The sequence below is a fragment of the Drosophila yakuba genome, chromosome 3R, assembly GCF_016746365.2.
Source record: "Drosophila yakuba strain Tai18E2 chromosome 3R, Prin_Dyak_Tai18E2_2.1, whole genome shotgun sequence".
In the NCBI taxonomy this organism is placed as follows: domain Eukaryota; kingdom Metazoa; phylum Arthropoda; class Insecta; order Diptera; family Drosophilidae; genus Drosophila; species Drosophila yakuba.
Genome location: NC_052530.2, coordinates 18,636,172 through 18,653,937, shown reverse-complemented (window position 1 = coordinate 18,653,937; position 17,766 = coordinate 18,636,172). Strand labels below are relative to the sequence as shown.

The window sequence follows — 17,766 nt, the reverse complement described above, 5'->3', positions numbered from 1 at the left end:
GTCAGATTGTGGTTTTTCGTGCATTCGAGTGCCCTCCACTAATATGACAGCGGATCAACTTGTACTTTACACTGTGCCCGTCAAACTCTGTGCCTGGCCAAACTACTGGATAAGCCCTGAACAGATCCCTGGGTAAATCAAGGACTTGCGCATATGGACAGCTTCAACTGCAGCGACACTTGAATAAAGTTCACCACAACGGCAAAGGCAAAACGCAAAACAGCAGCCGCTCCAAAATTCATAATTTCCTCTTGGCGGGAAAAGCTCCGACGTTTGGCATCCGTTTAGGCGGTTTGCTTCTGTTTCTGGATCGTAAATAACCTGCCCTACTCTTTACTCACAGCTCCATCGTCTACTCATTTTTGCAGGGTAGTTGTGGGTATATTGCTGAGGAAATTAGATGTTTTTTAATTGCAACGGACTCGCAGGAACAATATAATTTGGTAAAATATTTGAAAAGGATTAATCTGTGCAATATCATATCAAAATAATAATATTAATCATTTTTGTTATTTTTCTTTATATTTATAATATTGCATCTTAAAAATATAATCAGAAGTAGTATTAAACACATAACACAATCTTTATTTATTTTAAAAAACTTCAAGGTTTTTACAAGCCCAAATAAGTATGCTATACTTTTGAGTACACTTATGAGTGGCATCCATTTAAGTGGTATCCTTTAGTCGGCACACTAGTCCATGTGTTTTCTTCTATTTGCTTCCTTTTTCACCACGTCATTGGCAATTTGAGGCATTGGGTAAAAATGTTGCCGCGCTTGGCAAGTCGAATGCAGGCGACAGCCGGCGGAGACATTGATGAATTTCCTGTCGCATCCTTGGCGCTCGCTGTCTGGCAGGTGGGTCTTTCGCTCGAGGACTCGGGCACCGCCTGGCGACGTCAAATAAACCACCGACTATGACTCCGACTCCGCCAAACAGAACAGAACAGAAGAGAACAGAACAGCAGCCCATGCCAAGCCAAGCCGTCGCCCATTGTGACTTAATAACTTCTACTCACGTCATCAAGGTGCATTGAACCGCGAACTGTGGAGCGGGAAAGGATGGGAGGACGGGGGGATGGGCCACAGGATAACCCTTGCGAAAAATGGATGGTAGCTGCGTTGAATGCGAGTGCAGTGGTATCTGAGTTGACTGCGCAAAGACACACACACTCGTTGGCATCTGGCTTTTAATTTTGCAAACTATAAAAACCGAACCATATATAGTACTTACATACGAGTATGTGACACATATTCGAGCTGCATGCAATTAGTTGCAGTTGGCTGCGAATGCGAACTGGCCAGGTAAATAGAGCACGAACTCAGTCATTAAGAATTTAATAGTTGTTATCTTTAAATCCAAGCAGGTCTTAAATTCGTTTACTTTTACCTTGATGCACGCGCACATAAATCTCTGACTCGGAACATTTTCGTGCAACATGTTGCACTCGATGTGTGCAACGCAGTGTTCCACAAAATGAAAACGTAAATCTTTTGGACAAGGACCTTTGCTTTCCATTTCTTTGCCCGCAATGAGAACGGTTTAAGCCGAATCTTTGATACTTCGGACCTAAACTAAGACTGCAAATAGGTTAAAGTTGGCGGTACCTTAGGATAGGGTATGAAAGTCACGCGGTAAACGCAAGTAATTCGTTTCAAAGTCGTATAAAGGCGAACGAATACGCCAAAGGCACGCGTGTACAAGTGTAATTTTATTTATTTATGGCTGCTTTGGGGCGGAGCAACTTTTCTACGATTCCGCGACAAACGTTAAATTTCCTTTTACTTGTGAGGTTTCTTAAGGCGAACTTTCAGCGAAAACGAAAATCACCAAATAAGTGGAGCTAAGTGCGCAGTTAAAAATGAAAATTTTAAAGTTGGTGATACTCAGAATAAATTTATGAAAATTTAATTGTTAGGAAAGTACTTTTGTACTTTAAAACTAATTGGTTTTACATAGAAATCTTTTAAACTAAGTATGTGCTAAGTGCTTTTTACTTTTCTTTAAAGTTAAATTTAATTTTGTACTACTTCAGAATATTTTCTATTAATACAGCGTAGCTTTAAGAATGGAAAACGGAAACCGAAATAAAATGGTTCGGCCCAACAATGCGACTTGGACAATGCATTTCAGACGTGGCATGTAAAGCCATTCAACTTCACCCCTTCGCAACTGGATGGCCAACAATGGGCGTTCATGGAACATCGCCCGCTGTCAATCTGAATCCAGAAAAGAGGAAGACCAAAGGCCATGGCCAGGGGTGCTGAGCCGAGGATGTGCTCATGGTCTGGCCACAGGATCCGTATAAATGCCTTTATTTGTGTAGGTCAAACAAAATGAACTGTAACAATATTGATACAGCTGGCATCGGAGGTTCGAGCACAAAAGTATTGTGGTGCGACTGCGACTATCCCGCCCCCTGATAAGTCTGCTGACCCCATTCATCCCATTCCATCAGCCAGCTTTTTGTTTCCTCTATTCATCAAACCGGCCAGCGGCTTCATTAACCTAAGCCACAGAAGTTTACCGACGGATTAACTTGTCTATTGAATGAAAAATAAGTATTTGGTCGAGGCTGCATGCTCCAGAATGTCGGCATTTCATTTAAATGTATGTTTGCTGCGGTCAAAATAATTGACTTAAATAGTTGCCAAATGGATCACCGGGATTTTTTCAATTTGCAAGCGAGAATGGAAGTATATTAACTGGTTTATTTAGCCTACTATAATCTGTGTGCTATACACGAAACAGACTTAAGCCAAAAAATAAGTTTTAGCTTACATCCCTTAAAGGATTAGAAAAGGCTTATTTAAAATTCGCGCCACATCGCATGTCCATCGCTAACGGACTGCCAACTGCCAACGGTGTGACCAGAGGCCGCAGTTGTAACGAACAAATTTAAAACTATTCAAAGGGTCAACTTATCGTCCGGGCGTATTATTTCAATAATATATGCTTTTGGTTAAATTATACGGCACGGGCTGCTGCACAATGACGGCCCAATGGGGTCCCGGGTCCGCCTTGAATTGGATGCGCCGCTCTAGCCACGGATTCGGTTTGATCCGAGTCACGCGAGTTGGCAGGCCGGCGCACCAACGCACCACCCACCCCACCACCCACCGCTTCCTTTGCACGAAAACAACAATCGGATTCCGGCAGCAAATGGACCACACAATACCGCCCAAGGAGTTCAAATGGACGCCGGGCAACCTGATCAACGAGAACTTCAAGTTGGGCGACCATGGACACGTTTGCGTGGTGCTCAACCGGCAGATCCAAGTGCCGGCGCACGTGGTGAAACTGCTGTGGAAGAACGGTAGGTCTGGGGAGCTGTTATAAAACCAATCTCAGCCAGCTTACAGCTTTCGTGTTCGCTTCTAGCCGCCGTGCGATGTGCTGTCGATGGAGGCTCCAATCACTGGCGTGACTTTGTCGTAGGTCAAGCAATGGCAAAGAAGTCCAATGGGTCAGCGGCCACCACACCACTTGAACCGCTCGACGTGATAACGGGTGACTTTGACTCGATCACTGAGGACACGGTGGATTTCTTCAAGACCACGCCGAAAGTGCACACACCCGACCAGGATGCCACTGACTTCACAAAGGCCATGGCCGTGCTGCAGCCCGTAATGGCGCAGCGTAAAATCCGGGATGTGGTGGTGTTCCATGACACTTCCGGTCGCTTGGACCAGGTCATGGCCAACCTAAACACGCTGTACAAATCGCAAAAGGATAACTGCAATGTCTTCCTGTTGAGCGGGGATTCAGTGACGTGGTTGCTCCGGCCGGGAAAGCACACGATACAGGTGCCCGTTGACCTAGTTACCAGCCAGCGATGGTGCTCCCTGATGCCCGTGGGATCGTCCGCGCACAACGTCACAACGACGGGCCTTAAGTGGAACTTATGTTCGTAGACCAAATTTAACTGATCCCTAGAATCTCTTAGTAATGCCACTGCAATCATTTTCAGATCATGCACAACTGGAGTTTGGTGGTATGGTGAGCACCTCAAACACCTATGCGACCGAGTTCGTCCAGGTGGAGACGGACGCCAACCTGATTTGGTCTATGGGCGCCTACGAGTTCGAGGATAAGGTGCGACAAGCCGCCAATACATAGATGATAATGGATGGTTCTAAGTACTTAAGAAAGGTTTATATTACACCAGTGTATAGTGTTGTGACCAAAGCTGCATCCTTTTGTTTTTGTTTTCTTGCGGGGGTTACATCTAATGTGCTAATGAAAGTTATTGTAAAAATTGTTAGTGATAAGTTCTTAATTCTATTTAACTGAAATTTAAGGTGTTAAATAACAATAAGGAACAAAAGCGGACAAACAATAAACTGAACACATTGCTTATACAGAAATTTGTAACTTTTTAACAGCTTACTTCCAAAATCGTTAGGCTTATACTACTTTCCTACGCTTATAAACACTATAACATAAAAATCTGTAGTTTCTAAGGCAAAATGTTTAAGGATTTCATATTATTTTGATCCTGGCAGTGGCATCAAATCGAAGCCAAAGCTGTTCCCTGTTTTCTTGGATTTCCAGCCCGATGATGAGGAAGCTGAACTCTCCGCCCGTTTGGCGCCCGCCCTACCACCTCTACCCCTGGCAGATGTGGTTTTTCTGGGCGCTGGCGATGTAGTACTCGTTTTGTATCTCTTGTTGGCTGCTGACTTGTATACCTTTTTTCTCTTGCCCGCTCTGAACGAGTTGAAACCGCTGGCACCGCTCGTGTTTGCATTGCCCTGCGAGGCAACCGCCCTGTCCCAGTCCACGCTTTCGTTGTTCCATCCGGAGGTGCTGGGCCTCTGTTTGGCGGCCGCCTGTTCCTCCTCTTCGTCCAGGACGGCTTGCATCAGAAGCTTCTCCGAGGCATAGTTGCTGGTAATTTCAAGCAGCTTTGCGCCGTACTTATCAAAGTTCGCCTTGGTCACGTGCGGAATACTGCACATGTCCTTCTCGGAGAGCGGCAGGGTTTCGGCCATGCTCTTCAGGGCCTGAATGTTCATGATACTAGCCATGGTAACGTTTCGCTGGCTGGCAATGGTTCGGCATAGATCCAATAGATCCGTATAGCAGCGCTCGTGAATCTCCCGCATTCCAGACTGTCCATCAGCCGTACTGCTCGTTGCGCCATCCGAAACACTGCCGACTGCCGTCTTGGCTTCCTTGGCATTTTTAGTGACTGCAAATTCGAAGATAGGCGTGCCCTCCATTAGTTTACTGATGTTGTTGCCCAGATACAAATAGGCCTGTGGGAAATCGTTTGTAAATATTAAGTCCTCCCTAAGGAAGCCATCGATGACCATTTTGCGCAGCAGCCTGTGTACATCGTTCTTGTCCCATTCTTTCAGGGCGCCATGGTGGGGCGTTTTGTGATGGTTATAGTCAATGATTTTCTTAATCTTCGAACCTTTCAGAACGTCGGCAATATGCAATAGCGTGAAACGAGATCTACCGCTGCACAGATCCTTGACGGCTCGCGCAGCCTTACGAGCGTGCTCCAATGCATCTAGTGCCTTATAGGCTCGTTTGTTAAGGCAATTATCGCAAGCTGTCCCTTTGTTCTCCAGACACTGTTCGCTGGTGAAGTGCTCCCCGAAATAGTCCAACTGCTGGGCACGTCGGCAATCTGTGAGGTTTTCGCAGTATCCAACTATGCGGTATAAATTATCCACATGTATCTTCTTCACATTGTACTGAAGAGCTTTGTCGGCTAAAATGGGAATCCAAATGATCAATTCACAAACCTAATAAATATCTCGACCACTTACAGTCCATCATTTTCTTGAGCCTGAGCATGTCCGCATAGTTGTAGTACAGGATGCACTCCGCCACATCCCCGTCTCGGCCTGCACGACCTGCCTCCTGGTAATAACCCTCGATGGACTTGGGCAGCGAGTAGTGCAATACGAATCGGACATCTGGTTTGTCGATGCCCATGCCAAAGGCAATGGTGGCACAGATCACCCTGATCTTTCCGGTCAGCCAGTCCTTTTGCCGACCCTCTCGCTCAGAGTCCGTGAGACCAGCATGATAGGCAACCGAGCGGACGCCATCCTTACACATTTTCTTTGACGTCTCATCGCACTCCTTACGCGACAGGCAGTAGATTATGCCACTGAAGTGTGCCGGTTTGCTGCGGATGTACCTACTAATGTCGTCCAGCGTCGAGGTGCCCTTTTTGGGCAGTACCATGTACCGCAGGTTGCTACGATTAAAACTGGAGAGGAACCACTTGCAGTTCTTCAGATTTAGTTGGGCCAGAATATCCAAACGGACGCGGGGCGTGGCAGTGGCTGTTAACGCAATAGTTGGAACATTTGGAAACCGCTTTTTAAGTACTCCAAGTTTCTTGTAATCCGGTCTAAAGTCATGACCCCACTGGGAAACGCAATGCGCCTCGTCTATAACGAATCTACTTATATAGTTGTTGGAGTTAAGGGTGTCCAAAGTGTCCTGGAAGCGAGCCGAACTGCTAATTTTCTCAGGCGTCACATAAAGCAATTTGACCATAGGTGGCTGAGACTCCAAATCCCTGTAGATGGCCATGACATCGGCCATTTTTTGTTCTCCGCTCAGACTCTTTGCACAGATCTGTTAAAGATAAGTTTAGCAAAATATATATCTTAACGAATTGTTCTCATACTCACATCTAAAGAAGCCAGTTTATTGATTTGATCAAAGATCAACGACTTCAGCGGACTGATAACAATGGTCACACCTTCGGTCAGAATGGCTGGCAGCTGATAGCACAACGACTTTCCTCCTCCAGTTGGCATTAGGACGAAGCAATCATTGCCCAGAAGAGTGGCGTTGATCACCTGCAGCTGATTGGGACGGAAACTTTTCAAACCAAAGCTGTAGCTCAGGCCGTGCATTAGCCGGGTGGAGTGCTCAAACTTCTGGCCATCGAATTCCCCGGTGATGCCGTCATTATGCACGTTCGCATGGAAATTCCCTGAGAGCTTTTGCGAATCTGGAGCGCTGCTCAGCTTGGCGGTCACAACGCTCTTACTGGTGCTTGGGACGGCACTTACAGCGCTCTTATTGGCAGCAGCCTGCGAATGCATTTGTTCAAACATGGCCTCATCATACTCGGGAAATCCATCATCATCCAACGAAATATTTATGGGAGCCTCCTTACGCTTCTCCTTGACTTTAACAGCCTCCAACTCCTTATAGCTGTATCCATTAAACTCTGATCTGCGGCCCTGCATCTCCTGATGCTCGTTCTCGATTTCCGCCAGCAATCCCTCCAAGTCATCATCGTCATCATCCATCCGGCTGCTTGTGGTTCCCTGCGTGGGTCCGTTCATTTGTTCGTCCTGCAGGTCGCCGTCTAGCATCATGCTCTGTGCTAAGTAGTCGTCCGGCTCCTCGCAAAGGTCATGAACCAGTTCCTCGCACTTTCGCATCAGGTGCGGATCTTTCTGCTTGCTGGGTGGCGAGAAGTCGTCTGGCTCCCCGCAGAGGTCGTGGATGAGCTGCTGGCGTTTCGGAATATTGTGTTGCGAGCTGGGTGGTGAGAGGTCATCTGGCTCCCCGCAAAGGTCGTGGATGAGCTGCTGGCGTTTTGGAACAGGTTGCATATTGTGTGGCGAGCTTGGTGGTGAGAAATTGTCTGGCTCCCCGCAAAGGTTATGGAGAAGCTGTTCCCGCTTGGGTATTTTTTCCTCCTTTTTTTCTTGGACTTTGGGTAGAGGCTTTATGGGGCTACTTCTACCTGGTGAAGATGATACACTTATTTTTGATAATGAATGCCGGCCCTGCTCCAACTGCATTTCCATTTCCTCCTTCTCAAGGGCTTCCTGTTCCGCTTTTAGCTGGCTTTCTTTCTTATCTAAAGTGTTTTGGACAAGCTGTGTCCGCGCCTTAAATTTTTGTCGCATCACCTTGAGCTTAAGAAACGTATTTGGCTGAAAGCCTGCTATTTCATTGAAGTGCATGGCGGGAATCTGGTCAATCAGAGAGCAATACTTTTCCATGAGCTCCACATAAGTGTTGCGAAAAAATCCCAGGGTGTTCTTCAGTGTCTCAGCGCTCTGATTATTGGGATCGATGCTAAAGTTGTCGCTTTGGGCCAAATCCTTCAAGTAATCAGCCAGAGAATTATCAAAAGCCACACTATATCTGGGCTTCACTGGTGCCGCTGGTGGTGGGGAGGTGAGGCTATTCGTCTCCAGAGAAGCAGACCCAGGCTTTGTTGGAACTGCATTTTCCTTAGCTGAACCCAGTATATAACCCTGCTGTCCGCTGCCCCTTTTCTCTGGAGAATCCTCGAAAAGATTACGAGTACTGCCTGTCTTTTTGTATGTATTTGGAGCTCGCGGTGAGTCAAGCAGCGTCGGAACAGTGTCCATATTTTTAGTAACTTGGGGCTTTATAGGAGAGTCCTTATCCTGAAACGTTTTTGTTTCATTTAGCAACATGGTCTTCTCCGGTTTCTTGTCAGGCTGCAGAGGGGGCGGCGAATCAGGCAGCGTGAGTAAAGGATGTCTATCTCCATTCTGCTTGCTTGGAAAGTCCTCAAAGGAGTACTTTCGGACTGGAGAGTCTGCGGTCTTCCTCTCATTTTGCGGCAGTTTCTCTTCCGGAGAATCCGAAAGCCAAGCAATTGATGTTTTCCTTTCATTTTGAGTCGGTTTACTTAGTAAATGGCCAAGGGATTTACTTTCAAGAGGAGATTCAGACAATCCCCGATACGCGTAACTACTCTCAGTCTGTGTTGGTCTAATGGGCGAATCTCTGTCAGATTTCTTGGCAGGAAGTTCAGCTAGTGGGGATTCCGACAGATCAATGTATGAGTGCTTTTTAAGCCTTGCGGTTCTAGGATCTCTGCTGGGCTTCTTTGTAGCAATAGTGTCCTTGCTGGATTGACTGGATGCCTCCGTAGATTCATCATCGGATGACGACGCGTCCAGGAAGATGGGATTGTAGACTGCGGACGGCTTGCTTCTGACACTTGCGGCTGAAATGCAACTATTAGCATCCTTAATCTGGTCAATAAGCTCCAAATACCTCTGCTCTTAGGTTGACTCTGGGAATTGCCATCCAGGCCAATAAAGCTGCTAAGTGTTAGCTGCTTTCTTTGAGCAACAGGCTTCTTGGACATCACGACCTGCGGTTCAATGAGCTGCCAGCGCTTCACTTTGCATACAATTAGTTTACAAATAAGCAAAGAAAACAATTGTGTTCAGTTCCAGACTAAAAACCCGCGCAATAATGCCAATGGAAACAATGCGAATAGGAATTAGTGTGACCGTCGCCCCACCCTTCAAATATAACAGAAACGGCGAGGTAGCTTACCCAAATATACCAATAGCTCTTTCAACTATATTTAATCTAAAAGTATATAAGATTTAATTAAGAACGCAAATTTTAATACGCTAAAATCACTTTCAACTACTTTAATCGGAAATATAAAGCGTAAATTAAAATATATCTCTATACAAGTAGAAATGGCTGCCAACGAAATTAGCTAAGAACTAGCCAAATGGCCAACCATCTTGAACAGCTGAGTGGCGACATGCTTTCTGCTTCCTCTTGTTCTCGTGGTATCCAAACAATTTCCGAACGTGGTAAATAAAAGCGCATTTTTTCGCAACTTGGACTTATACTATTATGCACACGTGAGTATTTTCAAACGCACCGCATTGGGTCAACGGATTGGAATCCTAAACTTGTTCCGAACATGCGTTTCGCAGGCATAACAACTTTAAAACCCCCTCCGACGAAGACGAACTGGATGATCTGGACGAAGACATGGTGGTCGGTGTCATAGCGGAAATCGAACAGGAGGTGCTGAACGAGTCGGACAGCGACAACGACGAATATGACCTGGTTGACATGGGTGCTCCAGTGCCGGAAAACGATGGCGACAGTAGTTACGATGGCAACGAAAGTATCAGCAGCGATGATAGTTTCGATCCGAATGCAGCGGACTCCGACTCAGATGATTCGATGCTCGATGATGCGGGCGGTGCATCCGCCGGAGGAGCAACGAGTGCAAAGAGACGCAAGGATGACGATAATCCATCGGGCAGCAACAGGCAATCAGAAGCTACCTTCGACTTGGACGTGGACGACGAAACAGACGAGACTGTACGTGCCATGATAGCCGCTATAAAGAAGCCACGCAGTGCTCCTCCAGAGATTAAGCTTGAAGACTTCATAACAGATATCTGCTTCCATCCGGACCGTGATATCATCGCCCTAGCCACAATCATCGGGGATGTACATCTGTACGAGTATGACAACGAAGCGAACAAGCTGCTGCGCACTATTGAGGTTCATTCCAAAGCATGCCGCGATGTGGAGTTCACAGAGGATGGGCGCTTCCTGCTTACCTGCTCCAAAGACAAGTGCGTCATGGTCACCGATATGGAAACGGAGAAGCTGAAAAAGCTATACGAGACGGCCCACGATGATGCCATCAACACGCTGCACGTTCTAAATGAAAATCTCTTTGCCACGGGGGATGATGCAGGCACGGTCAAGCTGTGGGATCTGCGCACCAAGAATGCCATCTTCGAGCTGAAAGAGCTGGAAGATCAGATCACCCAGCTGACGACCAACGATCAAAACAAACTGCTGCTGGCCACCAGTGCCGATGGCTACCTGACTACATTCAATATAGCTGCGCGAAAGATGTACGTGCAATCGGAGCCGTACGAGGAGGAGCTAAGCTGCATGGGCATCTATCGCGGTGACTCCAAGCTGGTGGTGGGTACCTCCAAGGGTCGCCTGTATACCTACAACTGGGGACAATTCGGGTACCACTGCGACATGTATCCAGGCATCAAGAGCCCCATTAGTTTAATGATACCCATCACAGACCGGATTGCCTGCTTGGCCGGGGAGGATGGAAACATTCGAGCTTGTCACATCGCTCCGTATCGTAATCTCGGCGTGGTGGGACAGCATAATATGCCCATCGAGTCGCTAGACGTCAACTCCAGCGGTGAGCTCATCGCATCCTCCTCGCACAACAACGACGTGCGATTCTGGAATGTTAAGTATTTCGAGGACTTTGGAGACATTAAGTACAATGAGAAACACAACGCCTACAAGGAGCAGCGTCACAATCTTCCCTCCTCAAAATGCAGCAATGCATCTGACTTTTTTGCCGACCTGACCAAAGAGGATGCGGATGATGATGATCATGATCCGAGCGCTGGACCCAGTAATATGGCCTAGAATGAAATGTTTGCTAGCAATGATTTATAGTCGTACTCTGTCGGTGGGTCAATTTGGAAAGGAGGCGAGTCTACAAATCTAAAGAATCGCTTAATCTAATGTTTCAAAAATTCCTAATTTATGCAGTAGTGTGTATTCAAAGATTCATTTCATTTGTATAGGTTTTCTGTCATATCAACGAAATTGACCCATCCAGATATCAAAAGTAAAGTGTTGAACTTATAGAACGTATTTGAAAGCATCGAAACGTAGCTACCAATCCCTAAAGTGTTGCACGACGATTTTACACAAAGTAGTACATTTAAATTTCGCATTGAACTGTTATTGATAATAGAACTGATTAAGAATAAATCCCAAACAGAAATAAAAGTGTACCGAATTTTTATCGGAGGAATAAAAAACATCAGAAAACTTGTTTGGATTATTTATTGATTTCTGCCGTCTTAGACAACAAATTTTTAAAAGTTTTAGAAAACTTTTTCTTTAATATAAAACCAACCATTTTAAAATATGTTTAGCTCAAGCTTTAAAAATTGCATCGAATCAATTCACTTATATGGCACGTTATGAGATATTGAGCAATAATCGGTAATGTATTAAATTTAACATATGTGTATTATAATAATATATAATAAAATATTATTCTCCTTTACATTTTTGTGACTAATCAAAACATAACAAAATTTGTTAAATAATGAAGCGAAATCATACAAATTTTAAATCCTTCAAATTAATTACGCATGGTGATAAATATATAATCAGAAAAGGATCAGAATAAATTGCCGAATCGATTTCTAAACGCTTAAATTTTGGGTCCGATGTTATATGGTATTTTGTGTGATCATTAAAAATATAACAACAAGCTGGGGTCAAAGTCATCATATACGCCCGTCGTGGGAACTCTATACTATAACAATATACGCATATTTATGAAATTCTTATCACAAGAATTTTGTTTCACAAAACGTAGACAATTTGTACATATGTGTAGGAAATTATTTGCCGAATCACTTAATATACTTAGATGTAGAAATTGAGCCAAAACGAATTTAGCTTTTTGATATCTTTCAGCGCAACACGGCAGCAAACGGTGGCAACTGCCTTTTACATGCGTTGCGGTGGGTTAAACATTTTAAGGTTTGTATATGGGGTTATTACGAATATTTCATTCTTTGTTTTTATATCGATGCATGCCGAAAACCAACTCAGTCTGAGGGATTTACATGAAGATGCCGTGGACACAATGTCATAAGGCAGCGGAATTGGCGGCATCTGTGACTCCACTGGAGCTGGGGGCAAGGGCGTCGTTTGGCATGTGGGTTTCGATGTCGACGCGACAAATGGGGCAGTGCTTGTTCGTGACCAGCCACTGATCCACGCAGTCCGTGTGAAATAGATGCATGCACGGCAGGCGGCTGCAATTGTTATTCAATATAATTAGAGCTCGGTATAAATAATTTCCACATTTAACTCACCGAACTTCGTTCTCAATCTCAAAGAGGGTTAAGCAAATGGCGCACTTCTCGGCATCCTCATCCGACTCGCTGGGTCTCCGTACGCGTCGATATTTGTGTGGCAAGGTATTCCTCTCGATGGTTTCCTGAAATAAACGTAAAACGTAATTAACACGTTATGTAATTGTTTTCCGTATGTTGTGTTACCAAAGTAGCTCCCCGGTTTGGACGAGGTGGTCCGATTAGGATACGGGAGCCCAGAGAGAGGGGGGCCAGCCCAATCTCCAGATGTAGCGGCGAGTAGTGGTGGTGGAACATGTGGTGGTGAATCGCCCGCTGTCGGTGCAAATGCTGCATTACCGGTGGCGATTGCTGGGATTGCGGCTGCTGTTGAGGCTGAAGCTGCAGGTGTCTCATTCTCGCTTGTGCTGCCCCGCTACCACTAGCACCCTCGGATGTAGCAGGCGACTGTTGTTGCGGAGATGGTGGAGGAGCAGCCGCTGCAGTTGCGGCGTCGTACGGCGGATAGTAGGCGGGATCCAGGCTTGAAACGGGACCGTTTCGAGCATGAACACAACTGCAGATGCTATGCAGGTACCCGTTTCGCAGCGTGCTCGTCAAGAGCGGAGCATTCGATGAAAGATCGATGGGCGTGGGCGTCATGTGGCGACGGTGCATCTCCTGCATGCTTTGCTGACGGTACCACAGATTTTGATGCACCGGGTACGGTGGAGCCGGCGTCAGCGAGGTGGCCACAATAGCGCTAGCCCGGTGAGGGGGATGAATGTGGGCGTGCATCTGGTTTTGCGGTGCCTGGTGGCCTTGGTGCGGCTGCGGCTGATAGTGCTGTCTATTGCTATATGCAGCCTCAGAGCGTCGCACACTAAAAGGCGGAGATCCGCAATGCGGTATGGTGCTCCGTCCGGAATACATTTCAAGCGGAGGTGGCGGAGAAACAGCTGCCGCCAGGTTTGCATTCGATACTACTGCTGGCGCGGGTGGATTAATGGATTGCCGCTGCTGCTGCTGTTGGGAGTGCACCATGGCATGTGGAGGTGTCCGATTGCCTTCCAATGCAGCAGCGCGTCCCTCATTATGAGCCTGCGAGAGCAAATCACTGAAAGTTTGTGCCTGTACCGCCGCCGCTGTGGCTGCCACTGCAGCCGCATTCAAAGCTCCACTTAAAGAACTGCGACTGCTCCCACCTTGAGTGGGCTGAAAATGAGGGTGAGGGTGAGGCTGAAGACTGGGTGGGTAGTCCGACTCCACCACCGTTGGCAGCGTTGTGATTGCATAATAGTACGGATGGTAGCGGTGATACACATTCGCCGGACTACTTCGCCTGTGACGGGATTGCTGCGTTGGTGTCTGCTCGCTGGAGGAGCTGGTTGGAGTGGAGGTAAGATTTCTTTGCTGATGACGTAAATATGCCTCAGTGGAAGAGTTGTCAGGCAACAGGATAGGTGGCATCGGGGGCGGCGGTGGCTGTGGAGCCGAGGGATGGCCTGGCATCCACATAGAGGATTCGTTGATCGGAAGGAAGTAGCGCTGGGGATCCATGCTGGAGCAGCGGGGCGGGTAAAAATGACCAGCGCCGGGATCCATCAGCTGGTCTAGCTCGTAGCTGTAGTTGTGATCCGAAATGGCAGCCCGATCAGCCAGAGCGCCACTATAAAATGCAAATGCCGAGGTGCCATCATTATTCGCTTCGGTGCGACGATCTGTCCTGCGGGCATAGGGGAATGTGTAAGCACAGTCAAACATCGGTCTCCTTTCATCACTCGGTTCCTCCGGGTTGGGTTGAGTGTCATTTCGATATGGTTCCCGATCCCTTTCTCGCTCCCGCTCTCTTTCACGGCCCCTCTCCCTATCCCTCTGCAGTTGCATATCAGTAGCTAAGCCATCGTCATCTGAAGTCAAATCGATCGAGAGTATGGGCTCACGAGTGGAGTGCACAAATACTACGTCATCATCATCGTCGTCCGATGACCAATCATCCAGCTGCAAGTCTGGTGCAGTCAAGACTACAGAATCGGCACGGGTCTCGTGGCTGCCACGCCTTCCTGTGGATGTGGACGGAAGATTAAGATCCACGGCGGGCTGACTCTCTCTCGGCCGGCCGACGTAGGTAATCACACAAGACCCGTTTGAAGTTGGCGTCGAGGATGGTGGGAACGGCATATGATGTCGCCTAGAAGTGCTCTCTTGCTCCGCATAGGTGCGGTGTCTGCTCCTTCCAGGATGAAACGAATTATAATTCGTTGAGGACAGTTTGGAACGCGACCTTCCGGACAGTTCCAGGCGCGCATGCTTTCTAGGCGGTACTGCATCATCAGAGGGACGCGCACGACTCCATGACATTCTAGACTCGACGGGAACACTGTACATACTGCGCATGGCTTGGCCAGGTGACTGCTGGAGGCCTAGTTCTTCGTTAATGCTGTCCTCCACCTGCTGTAGCTGCTGGTGCTGCTCCTGTTCTTGCTCCGAGGTTGTGGACGGTGATCCCGTTGCAGCAGGCCTTTGACCAATGCGAGATCCGTAATCCACGCTACGCGTAGTATGGGTGGCCGTGGAGCAGGAGGCTGCCCTCATGTAGGTACTATCCGGCGGGGCTTCCGCCACAGCGCGGCGACTGTTGTAGTAGTTGTGATCCGTATGACCTAGCTCCGGCTCAACGGATCCCCTGCTACCACGGATAATCGTCACAGAGGGCTCAGTTGGTGGAGCGGGATTGTGCACGCGCAAATCCCAACCGTCATCGCTGCTCTCGTTTTCCGGCTCCAAAACCCTTGCTTTGCGATAAGAAAAGTGATTAACCTGTCGCCTTCTCGATTGGGCACTCGTGCTCGGCGTGGCATCCGTATCTACCGCGCTGGATGATGCGTTGGAGGCATCACTGGAGCGGCTAGCCTTCTTCTTGTGAGCCTGCACCGCCGACGTTGTCGTCGTGGTGTTGGTGGTACGCGTATGAGCAAACTGGCCGTGCTCCGTGTCCGAGGCACTAGATGTCACATCATCGTAAGCATTTACGGCACTTGGAGCCGTTTCGAAGGAGCTGTTGCTCAGCTGCAGCGAACTAGAGGGGAGCTCGTAAACGACTGCCGCAGAGTCCATGGCGTGCTCCTCTATAGCACCGGCTGGCCATGTGCCGCTGTCGGACGCAACCATCGCGTCGCCGGCATTGTCACTCTCTGGCTCCATTGTCAGAGGTTCAGTCTTCTTTCGCTTGGGTCGTGGAATGGCATGAACAGCGGGCGGATTGGCGACCGCCGTTGTGGAGGAGGAAGGCTGCTCCAAGAATTGAGCCTCCGACTGCGACTGGTTTTGTGTGGAGTCCGCATAGCGACTGCTGCTGGCCACCACCGATTCGCAGCGGCAGAGTCCGGCCAGCGAACTGCACTTGTCACACCGCCCGGCCATGCCCTCAAATCCAGAGCTCTCTTCGCGACGCGGCGGCACCATGGCGGTGTACGTGGGCGGCGAATGAGTGTGACTGTGGCTCTGCGAACTGGAGAGGAACGGCGTCATTAGCATGTAGCTGTCCGAAAGGGGGTCCCTCTGCTGATTATAGTACATCGCATACTGGGAATCTGCAAGAGGTCAAGAGGATTAGCACTATCTGGTTCCGGATGATGGTTCCACCTTACGGTTCTCTTGTGCGCCGGAACTGGTGGCCACACTGCCGTACGCCAAGGTGACCCTCGGCTGGTGGCGGAGCTCCTCCTGGTCGTTCTCCAAGCTATCCATTGCAGTTGTCTAGTGGGCAACGTTAACCGAACGGCAAAGGTGTGTTGCAGCGCATACAGGCCAAAATGCGCTAAAAATATGTATATGTACGAACAAATGATTAATTTACGGGTATAACTGTCTAACAGAGACAAGTTTGCTTTTTTTTTTGTCCGGAAACAGACCCAAAAACCAGCAGTGGGTTAAGTATTTGGGTTCCAGAACTGTTGCCAGCTATGTACTTGTGCTCCAAATGGAAATTCGGGGCTATGAGTTGCACAGTTCTCGAGCGAGTAGCTTTTCAATAAGCACCAAAAACGATTTGAAGCTCAAAATAAAGTTTGAAAACTGAAATTTTTTCTTTGCTTGTCAAATACACACTCTTTTGTCAGCACCAATTTTTCCGTCAAGTTTTTCATCGCCGTTAGCAAACAATTCCAAAGCTACGTTGAAAAAACACAAACGCAGCCGTGAAAAGTGAAATTTTTGGATCGGATTCCATGCACGGATATATTGGGGTTTTCCACGGAAGCTCTAAATAACTTATTACAACTTATTATTAATTAAGTTCATCAGTTTTTTTTTTAGTTAACGCAATAGGGATGAGCGCAGTATCGATATTACAGCATATCGATATGTCTAAGCTGTTATTTAATTGTGCCGTTTATTTTTTAATAAGTTTATGAATAGTATTTGCGTTTTAAGTATCTTACATGTTTCAATACTATTGACTACTCTTTTTAGGGAAAACTCGAAATCAGCTGTTCAGCTGGAGGTAAACTGTGAACAGCTGTTCAATGATAACAAAAGGCCACAAATAATGCTTACCGCTATTATATGTTTATTAGGAATTATGCGTTTGTTTCAAATATGATTTGGGTTCTTTTCTCTATTTTTGAAGCCAGAATTACGCGATTAACCGGGTACGGATTTCCGATTGGGCCAAAAAAAAAAAAGAGTGGGTGGTGGGGGTTGGCAGGCCAACAGCTGCTATTGGGGAACAAAAGGGAGCTCAAATGCAATTCTTTTTGAGAGGGCGGGGTACTCTTCTCATAAGCAGCTGCTGCCCTGAACAAATTTACAATCTGCACATGCAAATTTGCGTTTTAAATGTTCTCACGAGCTTATCATTTTGTCTGTGTAACCCGATTTTATAACAGCAACTACACCGAACTTAAATATCCAGACAACTTTTTCCTCGACGTTGCAAAAACTTGCAGGTCGGAGGTGATGGCGATACTATCGCATGCAGGCTAGCTAGCTCTTTCGTGGACTAAAGTTTTGCAGAACGGCCACACTGGTAATTGAAAATATTTGTCACCAAATAAACCGTTAATTATCATTATCCATCAACTTTTTAAGAAAGCTAAATA

At 47.2% G+C, this 17,766-nt stretch overlaps 4 protein-coding genes across 5 annotated transcripts; 2 read left to right on the top strand and 2 right to left on the bottom strand.

The window, feature by feature from the left end:
- The first annotated feature begins 2,935 nt into the window (after window positions 1–2,935).
- Window positions 2,936–4,369, top strand: LOC6537398 (thiamin pyrophosphokinase 1). The gene is made up of 3 exons (XM_002097918.4): window positions 2,936–3,318; window positions 3,384–3,908; window positions 3,973–4,369. Exons 1-3 carry the CDS (start codon window positions 2,955–2,957, stop codon window positions 4,119–4,121), a joined length of 1,038 nt encoding a protein of 345 aa, XP_002097954.2. The 5' UTR covers window positions 2,936–2,954; the 3' UTR covers window positions 4,122–4,369.
- LOC6537397 (Bloom syndrome protein homolog) lies at window positions 4,175–9,267 on the bottom strand. Its single transcript, XM_002097917.4, has 4 exons — window positions 9,033–9,267; window positions 6,665–8,982; window positions 5,786–6,608; window positions 4,175–5,727 (listed from the first exon to the last, which is right to left on the bottom strand). Exons 1-4 carry the CDS (start codon window positions 9,124–9,126, stop codon window positions 4,490–4,492), a joined length of 4,473 nt encoding a protein of 1,490 aa, XP_002097953.1. The 5' UTR covers window positions 9,127–9,267; the 3' UTR covers window positions 4,175–4,489.
- A 233-nt stretch (window positions 9,268–9,500) lies between these two features.
- Window positions 9,501–11,621, top strand: LOC6537396 (WD repeat-containing protein 55 homolog). Its single transcript, XM_002097916.3, has 2 exons — window positions 9,501–9,643; window positions 9,719–11,621. The coding sequence occupies exons 1-2, from the start codon at window positions 9,636–9,638 to the stop codon at window positions 11,208–11,210; spliced, it is 1,500 nt and encodes a 499-aa protein (XP_002097952.1). The 5' UTR covers window positions 9,501–9,635; the 3' UTR covers window positions 11,211–11,621.
- Window positions 11,622–11,782: 161 nt separating this feature from the next.
- On the bottom strand, window positions 11,783–17,612 carry LOC6537395. 2 transcript variants are annotated; one of them, XM_039376101.1, is made up of 5 exons: window positions 17,222–17,612; window positions 16,315–16,484; window positions 12,872–16,257; window positions 12,686–12,810; window positions 11,783–12,625 (listed from the first exon to the last, which is right to left on the bottom strand). In XM_039376101.1, exons 2-5 carry the CDS (start codon window positions 16,412–16,414, stop codon window positions 12,457–12,459), a joined length of 3,780 nt encoding a protein of 1,259 aa, XP_039232035.1. In that variant the 5' UTR covers window positions 16,415–16,484; window positions 17,222–17,612; the 3' UTR covers window positions 11,783–12,456. The 2 variants fall into 2 exon arrangements, with proteins under 2 accessions (XP_039232035.1, XP_002097951.3); XM_002097915.3 differs by lacking the exon at window positions 17,222–17,612 and adding an exon at window positions 16,775–16,974.
- Window positions 17,613–17,766: the final 154 nt, after the last annotated feature.

What these genes read in the sequence shown, in the direction of transcription:
- LOC6537398 (XM_002097918.4), top strand. Translation starts at nt 2,955, where the DNA reads ATGCTTTTGGTTAAATTATACGGCACGGGCTGCTGCACAATGACGGCC. An exon ending in GAAACTGCTGTGGAAGAACG is followed by an intron (nt 3,319 to 3,383) that starts GTAGGTCTGGGG and finishes GTTCGCTTCTAG; the next exon opens with CCGCCGTGCGATGTGCTGTC. An exon ending in GGGCCTTAAGTGGAACTTAT is followed by an intron (nt 3,909 to 3,972) that starts GTTCGTAGACCA and finishes AATCATTTTCAG; the next exon opens with ATCATGCACAACTGGAGTTT.
- LOC6537397 (XM_002097917.4), bottom strand. Translation starts at nt 9,126, where the DNA reads ATGTCCAAGAAGCCTGTTGCTCAAAGAAAGCAGCTAACACTTAGCAGC. An exon ending in ATAAACTGGCTTCTTTAGAT is followed by an intron (nt 6,609 to 6,664) that starts GTGAGTATGAGA and finishes TATCTTTAACAG; the next exon opens with ATCTGTGCAAAGAGTCTGAG. An exon ending in GCTCAAGAAAATGATGGACT is followed by an intron (nt 5,728 to 5,785) that starts GTAAGTGGTCGA and finishes TTCCCATTTTAG; the next exon opens with CCGACAAAGCTCTTCAGTAC.
- LOC6537395 (XM_039376101.1), bottom strand. Translation starts at nt 16,414, where the DNA reads ATGGATAGCTTGGAGAACGACCAGGAGGAGCTCCGCCACCAGCCGAGG. An exon ending in TTCCGGCGCACAAGAGAACC is followed by an intron (nt 16,258 to 16,314) that starts GTAAGGTGGAAC and finishes GACCTCTTGCAG; the next exon opens with ATTCCCAGTATGCGATGTAC. An exon ending in CAAACCGGGGAGCTACTTTG is followed by an intron (nt 12,811 to 12,871) that starts GTAACACAACAT and finishes CGTTTATTTCAG; the next exon opens with GAAACCATCGAGAGGAATAC.